At 32.0% G+C, this 11,499-nt stretch overlaps 1 protein-coding gene across 1 annotated transcript; it reads right to left on the reverse strand.

Moving 5' to 3' along the window:
* Positions 1-535: 535 nt before the first annotated feature.
* Positions 536-6,881, reverse strand: LOC139098272 (long-chain fatty acid transport protein 4-like). The gene is made up of 7 exons (XM_070650408.1): positions 6,735-6,881; positions 4,429-4,685; positions 2,797-2,947; positions 1,859-2,417; positions 1,146-1,800; positions 992-1,082; positions 536-932 (listed from the first exon to the last, which is right to left on the reverse strand). Exons 2-7 carry the CDS (start codon positions 4,638-4,640, stop codon positions 624-626), a joined length of 1,977 nt encoding a protein of 658 aa, XP_070506509.1. The 5' UTR covers positions 4,641-4,685; positions 6,735-6,881; the 3' UTR covers positions 536-623.
* Positions 6,882-11,499: the final 4,618 nt, after the last annotated feature.

The following is an 11,499-nucleotide window of genomic DNA, read 5'->3' on the forward strand; positions in this document are numbered from 1 at the left end:
GAGGTTAACTGAACTAAAAATTGTTGCTCAACGCTTATTTCAATTTCTAATCATAACAATAATTTAGATAATTGAAAGCACATACATTCAATGTTTGGTTTCAATTTCATTGACATGATTTATTTTATTGGATGATTTTGATCTTTTTTCTTAGTTTGATTTACTTCTTTTGATAATTTGATGACTATTTGATGACTTTGACTTTCATTCGTAAGTAGATAACGCAATTATTGCGGCAAATTTTGATTAGTTTATCAAAAAATCGGGCGATTTCTAGTTTATAACAATTTCTGAGCTTTTTGGAAAGTTTTAAGCATGTTCCCGTATTCTTTAGGACGGAAGCTCTAGTCTGCATTGAAGCATATGCATCAGATCATCTAGTTTGATAAGATTTATGATTTTCTGGACTACGACTTACATTTCTGTTTAATTTCAGTAGGCTTTGATAAAATAATTCAAAATACAAACAGAATTCAACCTAATTCAGCCTTAACAACTCAATCTGCAGCCTAATCATCAACCGAAACACCAAAAATCTCGATAAAATCTATAAGTAATTAAGTTTTTATTTGGAAAGTAAACTAAATTCTTTGTACAAAATATCTTTGGAAAGCACTTTGGCACTACAACCTTAAACTACCCTGTTGAATCATTTGATAATCATCCACAGTCATTCTCTTATAAGATCCATCTCGTTGCATCAAATAAATTGCATCATTAATTTTAGTAATATCATATCCATCACGTTGCAAGTCAACTTTACGAAGCTTAAATGTACCAGTTATATCGAGATTCGTACCCAAACGGATGAAAATTGGTCGGGCATAGGCAGGTAAGCTCTCTTTGAGTTCATTAGCAAGATTATCGAGATCAACTTTGTGATCGGCATCGGCAATTGTTGCCATACCAGCTTTGCCGTCTGCGCCGGGAATCTGGAAGGATTTGAAGGTTAGTTTTGGCATTTAAAAGAAAATTTTGGCGGGAAACTTACACTAACTCCATAAACGACACAGTCAGTAAGCTTAGCTGCACGAATAATAGCTCCTTCAACTTCTGTGGTTGACACATTCTCGCCTTTCCATCTAATTAAGGAATTAGAACTTATATTACATGGATTGGGATCTAAAATGCAATTTCTTGCTTACCTGAAGGTATCTCCAACTCTGTCCTTAAAGTAGAAGTATCCATAAACATCCATAACAAGAATATCGCCAGAATTGAAGAACATGTCGCCTTTTTTGAATACATTTTTGAAGATTTTCTTCTCAGAAGCTTTCTGGTCAGAATATCCACTGAATGATTGTACAGCATTGTTGACTCTGATTTTACCGACGAGAATTCCAGGTTCTCCATGACCACAGCGAATACAGAAGCCATTTTCATCTCTTACTGGTTCGTAAGTCACTTCATCGAATTTAATGAGTTCTACAGCAAGCAACCATGCTAAAGCTTGTGGCGAGAATCCAATAGCACCGACTGTGTTGTCAAAGTTACCGAAATTAGCATTAGATTCTGTAGCTCCATAAATCTCAACAATTTGTGGAATTTTGAATCGTTCAACAAATTGTGTCCAAATCTCAGGACGAAGGCCATTTCCGTACATCAGTCTAAGTTTATGGTCTGTATCAGCAGGCTTTTGTGGTGTCATAAGTAAATATCTACAGATTTCTCCAATATATTGTGCTGCTGTGCAGTTATACTTCTTACAATCTGTCCAGAAATTTGATGCTGAGAACTTCTTTCTAAGTGCTACGGTAACTCCAAATAGGACGGCATTTCCACTTCCAATGATTCCACCGGCTAGAAAATTCAGGGTTTTGTAATTTTTGGTCACATAAAGGTTCAATATTGGACATACCTGTATGATATAAAGGAAGTGCTGTGTAAATACAATCTGATTCATTATAATTAAGAATCTTGTTAGTTGTGGTCACAAAGTACATGTATTTGATGTGAGTAATGTTGACAGCCTTTGGTAGACCTGTCGTTCCACTGGTATAGATGTATATGAGCTTATCTTTGCATGATCCTTGAACTAATTCTAATGTCTCGGCTGAAACTTTCTCTAACTTTTGGTATAGATTAACAAATTTGCTGTCTAAAGGAACAATTCCGTTATCATCATAGACATAAACATTAAGCTTGCTGATCTCTTCATCTGTATAGATTTCCTTAATGGCATCAGCTAATTCTGAGCTGACAATAATAGCTTTTGACTGTGCAACTCGAATGGAATGGATTAAAGCTTCCTTCCTTAAATTTGTGTTGATTAAAGCTGTTATGACACGAATCTTTGACAGTCCAAGCCATATTGGAATGTATTCAAGTCTGTTCTCCATTAAAAGTGTGATTGAGTCTCCTTTCTCGAATCCCATGTCTTGGAAGTATCTTCCAATTTTGTTGCTAAAGTCTTCAACCTGTAGAAGCATGAAAAAATGATTATTTGGGAACTAAGCAGTTGCTGTCTAGTTTTTGTTCATGCATGTATAATTAGTAAGAACAAAAAAGTCAATATTTATAGTCATTCCCTAATGAATAAATTACAAAATTTCACCTATAAATTAAGCTACGTATTAAGTTTGAAATTGTATACAAGCAATCAGCTACGACTGTTGAACATTGCCCTTGTTTATAATTTTAACATTTCAATCCCGTTGTCTGTTATTAAAAACATTATTATCTTTACTAGTTCTCGCGTAGCAACTTTCGAAGGTCCAAAAGTTGCAAAAACATCGTAATCAGAACTCAAAGTCAAGTCAGAATCTACAAACTATAAAATCGCGTGTCCATACATACCTCTTGAAAAGTCATAGCCTTATCATCAATAAGAAAAGCATTTTTATTTGGTCGAGTAGCTGCTTGTTTACGAAATACACTCGGCACCGACTCATTAGACATCTCCCATAATTTTAACGTTATTAACATCTTGCAGAAGCGCGTTGCTCCTCTGAAAATAGAAAAGAAAGAAGTTCCATAAATCTACAAATTCCGTTAATGAATTACAAATTAATGATATTATCATAACGTGAGTTAGGTGCTTATATGTAGTAATGAGTTTAAGTCTAATACAATTAAAGAAATTGAGATTAATGATGAGCTTGAACTTAGAACTTGAAAATGAGAGTTTTGTGTATATTTTAAGATTGACCTATAAATGAATGTTCTATAAATAAATTCGATGCACTGCATTTGAGTAACAGATAAGAGACATTTTAAATGAATTTGCTTGAGGAAGTATAAAGCTAGTAATTACTTGAAAGCACGTGTTAGATTGTTGACAAATTTATGGAAATTTATTCATTTACGGACAATTTAAGCACGCTTTAGTGGAGGATATTGGATTAAGATCAGAATAATTGGTTCTACTTGAGGAAACCGAAGTCTAACTTTGAAGCAGACTAAATGTAAAGTGCATCCCTGTTCTTGGTATTCCCTGTTAATGTTAAGCGCTTTTACTCTTGAGCAAATGTCGACATTTAAGAATCCAAAAGCTGATTTGATCAATTAAAATCCGTCAATATTGGAAATTATATACCGTCAAATTCGGTTTAAAGCCGGGATCATGCCAGATTAACGCCGGTTTGGTGTCGGATTCCGGATCAATTAACCGATTTGTGCTATTCGGGATAGCTGCATAATACATAAAAGAGTATCCAAATCGTTCAAAAGACGTTAACCTTAACAGATCGAGAACATAACTTTATGATACAGAAATATCACTTCGGTACTAAAAACCCGTCTGTTTGCCTGATAGGGGTGTTTAAATATGTGGGAAGGTTGTTATGGAATGGACCTGATAATGTTGTAACTGATTAAAATTGAAGAAATCTGACATGAGTATCGATCTTTGATATCGATACAAGAAATTCCCCCCAGCAGCACATAGCGACAAACCCCATTATTCTTAAACTTAAAAATGAGTCAAAATCAGCCGTCACAGTACCGAAAGACCAAGTTCGTCGCTCTTATCTTTAATAAGGTGACTTATAAGACCCCTTGCGAACACTCTATACCGACTTATCAAGTCCAATAATTTCTGTACATCAGTAATCCTTTCGATAATATTTTAATCTTCAAATTCCACAGCAAACGACAAAAGATTTGAGTCAACTTGCATTTTCAGTTCTATTTTTATCATCCGCGATAATGGACATACCAAAATATATTGTTTATATTATACTTCAACCTGATGTCATCAAATTAATTCAATTTGTATCCAGACAAGCTAGATATTAATAACAATAATGAATTTTATCACACATTTTTTATCACCGCCAATTCATTACTTAAACATCAACATCGCATTTCATCACATCTCATTTAAGTTTATCTCCATAAACTGCTCTAAATGCATCAATCATACATATAATATTCATCTTGACTCATCATCCAGTAGTAACAAAAAAAACAAGATTAACTTTAACTTACGTGAAATCACGATGACATTTCGTTACAGATGCATAAACAATTGTCGGACGTCGACCCGTGATAAGGTAAAGAATAACAGCTGATAAAATCACTTGAATTGGAAAATTCTTTCCTATCAATGTCGATGCACATATTCCAAAAAGTGTTATACCAAACAGCACAGCAAATTTTTCAGCCGGTGTAAGTTTTGTTTTTAAATTAAGTTCAGTCATTGCTTTTTTGTTCTGTTTTGGATTCTCTCTTAAATCATCTCTTATCTGAAATATATATAAATTGGAAAAAAAAGTAGAGTAAAGAGTAAGTCTGAGACACTATAAGGGAGCTGATTATTCTGCTTTTTTTGAATGGAGAGTAAAAATGAGGTCAAAATCACAGCACATAATAACGTATGACAAGTTCAAAATCTCTCTTCGTTCAATGATAGTCAAATTTTACGATTTATGGTACAAAATACACGATTTACGTAGACGGGAACGATGCTCTGTGTGTTATCAGTATGGAACAAATTAGGTGAAAGATTCATTTGAATCATGACTGATAAGGATTGGATTGTATGGTAATGAACGTGAGTAGAAGATTATTTTGGGTTGGATGGAACCTGAGATGATAATGGACAAGACACACAGTATCTTAGAGATTAGTTATGTGAGCATGTACTAAGGCTGTCTAGATACAACATCAAAGTTGCTTGAGGTGCTTTCGTACTGGCGCTTAAAGGATGTAAGCAACTTGAAGGCAGGTAAAAGATCATGTAAGAGTATGGTGTGCCAAAACAGCCATATTAGACCTAGTCATCAACTGGAGAGTAACTTGCCAAAAACTAGTTGTAACATACTTTTGTCCACTTAGAAGTATAACATCTAAGATGCATGGGGTGCTTCCGTATTGAGGTTTAAGAACCGTACTTTAAGGAAGGTGAGAATGCTAAAAGAACCCCTGTATGTCTAAACAGCTCACCACTGTATCTTAAGCAATTAAATCCAATAAATGACACAGATTCCTAAAAGCATACCAATAATGTATATAAAAACAAGGAACTATAACAATCTAGACTATTCTCAAGCACTTGATATTCACTAATATAAAATTTATGATTAGTTTTCATGATCAAAACTGGAAATTTCAATCAAAATATCGTCAAAGTGCATATTACATATTACAATCTATAAGTATCTACTATAGACGAGGCTTAATGATTCCTTCCTGTCATTGCAGTCGTGAGAATTTTCAAGTACTGTACATTGTTTTACATGCAAATCAATCTTATTAGATCAGTGATGGGGAACCTTTTACTATTCACGGTCAGCTATGACTGAAACCGCACACCATATACGATTCATGGTATTTACATTAAATTTTGACGACACACCAACGTGACGCAACACAAAGGTTCCCCACCACTGTATTAGATCTGAAAAAATCTGATTTCAGTAAGTCATAAGTTGATTATGAAAATAAAAGGGAAATAATCAGGTCGAAAGTGAACGGGGTAAAGTCTAAAAGCTGTTGATGATCGATAAGGATTAAGACTGCTTCAAAAGTAACTTTGTATTGACTTTAAGGATGTTAAAAAATCAAGGTTTTGAGAACATCAACAATGTTTCATACAATAACTTAAACAGCGCACTTAGTTTAAGTTTTTCTGTCCTTCATTACAACCAACGGAACACGGTATATATAAGTATATACACTTTGGCCTATATACTTTTAGAATTTAATTAATTTACATTCTCAATCAAATTTTAATCGACTAAATTTTCAATTTCTAGGGCAAACAATATAAAGTTACAGAATTCTTTTAGAAAAGCCTTCAAATTCATTTAATAACAATGTTACGTGTTCTAAAATAAGATAAATATTGTTGAGCAATGAAGTTGATTTTATCAAACAGATGTTTATTATTTGACGATTAAAAACAGACTAAACAATTACATGAAAAGGGTTTGCAACTGCAAAAAGGCGAAATCGACTAAAATTAGTTGCAAATACAATTTAAATATTAAATGACCGTTGAAATATTCTCAGTAATTAAATTCTCGTTAGAACATCTGTAGACACCTTATAGTAATTTTGTATCCGACAATTTTAGTCGCACATGTTTGAAAATGCAGTAATAAATTATTTTGCACTTTGAAACTATTCATTATAGCTTCTATGATCTTCTATTCAATTCCACGATTCATTCTTATTTTTTTAATTTTTTAAAAGCGTGATCGCAAACTTTTTCATGTCACGCAACACGTGCTGCTGTTTGGCTCCACCAAAATATATATATTGGATATTATGTTGCACACTTTAACACTTACATTTTATGCTACTTCCGAAAAAAATTGTCTATTTGTTCTATCAAAAAAATCGTAGGAAGCACCGCAATACGACTAAACTACTTGACTTATCGTGTCGTGACTGAGCAAGAATATTGAACGAAATGTAAATCAACACGAGTAAATGAAAATTTTTCATTGATAATTATAAACGTTCTCGAGCGCCTTTAGTACATGCTGATAAGTGACAATAGTGAGAGATATTTGAATCGCGCGACAATTTTTGTTTCTCTGAGAGAGGTGATGAAATTTCGTATTCTAGAATATTAATCATGATAGATTCTGAATAGTTTGGAAGTATGAGAATAAGATAAAATCAACTTTCAGAATTTGAAGGTTAACGGACTTTCAGATTTTAAATTTAACGAACTTTTGGAATTTGAATTTTAACGAACCTTTTGAGTCCGAATTTTAACGAATAATCGAAATTCAAAATTTAACGAACTTTAAAAATTCAAATTTTAATGATTTTTGACGCTTTGATTTTGAATTTCTCAAAGATTCAGAATTAACCTCCATCCAAAATGATCTACCATTTAAACAGCATATAGCGCTATATAAACTATAATTAACTACTTGTAACAATTCATTAAATGCAAATTTCGACATTCAACAAGCTTTAACGACACAACAATCACACAAGCCACAATGATCTAGAATCAAAAAAAATGTTCACAAATTGAAAGTGCGGTTTTTACTTTTGGAAACATGAAATTTTTAAAAAATTAAATAACCGTTATTTTTGTGTTTAGAAAATTCGCAATTTTCTCGGTGTTCTAACTATCTTTATTTAACTTTTATTAAAGATCACTAATAGTATAGCAAAATGTGGACTTTTAATGAAAAAATTATTGGCAAACGACAAGAATTAACGCAAAAAAAGTTGCCTAAAATTTTTTGGAAAAGGAAATTTCATGCAAATTTTAAGACTCAATATCTCTTTAATGGGCGAATTTGGCATCTTAATATTAAGATCACATCAATATCAAAGCTCAAACTATGTGTTCTTCCTAGTTTCGCTTGTCTCCCGTTGTATCGTAATAAGTTATTTAAATTTTTAAAATGCATATTTTACGAATTTTCAGAGCTATTTTTCGAGCATTTTTACCACTATATGCTATGATTTTATCATTTAATTGTAAACTATTGATAATATTGAAAATGAAAATCTATTAGAAAGCACTAAAATATGTCTAATTCATAGGAAAATTTATGACTAAAAATTTCGTTGAAATTGTAAACAAAAAAATTATGAAGTTCAAAATTAATTTTCACAAGTTAGACAGCGAATTGAAGCTTCATAAATAGATAAGAGATAGTTTCCAATATCATCTATAAGAAGACCTAACGAAGAACTAGTTAATTTTGCATGAAAAAAATCAATTTATGAACATTATTTTCGATTCTAGATCATTGTGCAAGCCTAGAATTTCTCAAAACAAAAACAAATTTTGAAACTAAACTTTCAACCTTTATTTTACAGCAACTTTAAATCTTTAACTATTTCATCTATTTTCTCATCATAATCAGGTCCTAATCCTAAACATGTGACAGTACCACAGCTAACTTGTGTACGACCAGCATCACTAATTAACGACGTTATAATATTTAAATCTTTAGCTTTTTGCCTTAAAAGCTCTAATTCCTCTTCTGTATTGACTTTTAGTACGATTTTTGGCTGCCCGATCATTAGCCACTTATTAGCTACAGATTTATTGTCCATGATGGATTTTTGGAAGCAATTTACTGCTGCATGTGCTGCCTGAGATGCTATTTTACCTTTTTTGGAGGGATGAATGTTAGTTAGTGTGAATTGGACAATATAACTGGATCATTTACCTTTAGTTAGTTTCAAATCAGCTCTAATAACTAGAAGCAGAAACAACAAAAAACAAGATACAGATTAAAGCAATACTCAAAACAGGTTAATTTAATTAATATACCTATTGCCATCTTAAGTTTACTTAGGAACAACATATCTATTTGGTACTATATTTCTTCCTCTGTTGATCTGTATAAACTTGCATACACTCTTTAAATTCTTTAACTACTTCCTGACACTTTCTCCAATCTGAAGTCTCAGCAATACACTCCTACAAAAAGTTATTTTACATCCAATTACCATATTACACAACATATGACATTTGATCTTACCTGAACTTTATAATGTAAATCCAAACAGCCGGTCTTCTTAAGCATTAAAGTAACTGGATCGTCGTCTTCTTCTATTTGGTTATTTATTGTGGAACTCATCACTTGATTTGATTAATTTTCGGGGTGATTTGGATTATGTGACTTTATGTAACTAATATTTACCTATTATGACACGATTAAAGTTAGTTAAAGCATTTATTTATGCCAAAATGTATTATTTCAACTTGGAAATTAAATTTTTGTGAATAGAAAGAGACAGAACGAAAATATTGAAGCGAATTGCGTACGAAAACCTTGTAAATGTTTTTGAAAGCTGTTGAAGTGTTTTGTGAAATATTTGAAAATTTATTTAACCGTTTATTTGAAATTTTCTTGTTGATTCAGGCTGTTGAATAAATTTACAGATTTCTCACTCTAGAGTAGGCTCTTGATATATCTGAATGCACGTGTTGATAGTTTTGAATATTTTAAGCATAATCCAACAGTTCCTTCAGTAAATTTGCATCAAAAATTACCATTTCACCGCTGAAAATCATCAAATTTCCATCAATTCTTGTCTTGTTTATTTATTTTCGTTATGTTATGTCGATAATCATGTTCATACATAGTTGTAAATGAAAAATTATCATATTTTCAGCATCAAAAGATGCCTAGAAGCAATTGTCTAAATCTGACATTGTCATCAAGTGAACGGCATTGATGATGAACGCGTGCTGCTCGTGTGATTAATTTTAATTATTCTGAGAGATTATCAGTCAGTTGAAAGAGTGTGATGCTGTTGATAGTGAGCATGTGGTATGTATGTGTGGATGATTGTTGATCTGAGGGGTGATTTAAAGGTTGATGATTTTGGTTTAATTTGAGGTGCAGTGAAGAAGGAAATAATTCTTATGGATGTGTTGTGGATTGAACAGGTGTGTGAACAGCTAGATTTAGAGGAGAACTAAGTATTGTGAACATTTTTCATGTCTCGGATTTAACGAACTTTTCCTTTTTAAAATTCAAATCTTAAGAAATCGTTAAATTTCAAAACCTAAAAAACCGTTAACAATTAATCACAAAATCGTTTACTCGTGTCAAAATATCAAACAATTCCATAGCTCCATCATTAAGATCACACAACAAAACAACAGGACATCCTGAAAATCCCAGTTTTAGATAATAATAATGACGACATCTCCATTAACAATTTCGTAACTTTTAACGCACAATGATCCCATTATGAAATTTCAAAACTGCATTATCATGTCAAATTGAAGCTGATTCAGTTGATAAATGACAGAGTGATGACCGGCACAATGTCGACACTAAATGCGTTCGCATATTTTCTTTGTGCCTCTAAAATTCAATCTCATTAAATTTTTTTTGACATGATTTTCTCATTTTTTAATCAATTTTCTGACTTCTGTTTCATGTCATGAAAAGTATTCATCAAAATACTGCGTAGCAATTAAAAAGATCTGGGATAAACTTTGCAAAAATGCTTAATTGCCACTTGCTAAATCTTTCAATTGAGTTTACTAGGGGATTGGTGCGTTAAGAATGAAGACTTGACTTGATTCTGAATTTCTGAATCGTTGATGTCATGAATTTTACAAGTTTAAGATATCAGGTGAATGTCAAGGTCGATGCAACCCAAATTATCTCGAATGTCTTCAATTTTTGATCGATCCATGTCAGACAATTGATGAAAATTCTATAATTAAGTTCACTTTGTTTACAAAAAAATAAAATTTTTCTCTTTCCACATTTTCCGCTTTGTTGTGTTTTTAAAATAAACAGCTATAGAAGACCGTTTACATCCCATCCACCGGATATTAGATCATGCATGTAAATATGTACATCATTGATGTTTACTTTAAGTTACTGTATATACACACAATTCAGCAGTTCAGAGTATGTAAAAATGTAGAAAAATTAAAAATATTTTCGGAAGTTTACAGCACTTAATAGCTTACATCTAATGAGGTTATCAGATTTGATGTTTACATTCTTTGCAATGAAACAATAACTGAAGTTTACTACACTTATGAGCTTGAGATTTAAGCCTTAATTTACATAAACATCCATTACACAACTTCAGATTAATTGAGGGATTATGGGGGATTTTAATTGAGTAATATATTAAGTATTGAATGTGCTTTAAGTGGATTCGGAAGGGAAAGTGTTGATAATTGACAAATTTGGATTGAAGAAGTTTGCTGAGTTTCGTTAAATTTGCTGAATCTTGTTGATTTGGCTGAATTTCAATAAATTCGTTAAACTTCATTAGATTTTCTGAGTTTCGTTAAATTTCTTGAATTTTCATGATTCTGTTCAATCCGGCACATATAATTAAATTCACCAATCTTGGCTGAATTTGCCTAATTTCGTTGAATTTGCTAAAATTCGTTAAATTTGGTGAATCTCGTTAAGCTTGCTGAATTTCGTATAATACGCTGAATAGTGCAAATATTGCTGAATTTTGATGAATTTATCGAATTTCGTTAAATTAACTGAATTACTATGTTCGATAATTTTCGTCAAATAAAAAAAACTTCGTTAAAATTGCTGAATTACCTTAAAACCACTAATTTTCATTAAATTGCATTTG

This window comes from Chironomus tepperi, unplaced genomic scaffold (assembly GCF_022539635.2).
Source record: "Chironomus tepperi strain 1889 unplaced genomic scaffold, CSIRO-AGI_Ctep_v1 contig_445, whole genome shotgun sequence".
In the NCBI taxonomy this organism is placed as follows: Eukaryota; Metazoa; Arthropoda; class Insecta; order Diptera; family Chironomidae; genus Chironomus; species Chironomus tepperi.

Excerpts from the sequence above, each read along its gene's own strand:
- LOC139098272 (XM_070650408.1), bottom strand. The coding sequence starts at position 4,640 with ATGACTGAACTTAATTTAAAAACAAAACTTACACCGGCTGAAAAATTT. Across the intron at positions 2,948-4,428 it reads AAATGTCATCGTGATTTCAC|AGGAGCAACGCGCTTCTGCA; the intron begins GTAAGTTAAAGT and ends TTCTATTTTCAG. Across the intron at positions 2,418-2,796 it reads AGGCTATGACTTTTCAAGAG|GTTGAAGACTTTAGCAACAA; the intron begins GTATGTATGGAC and ends ATGCTTCTACAG.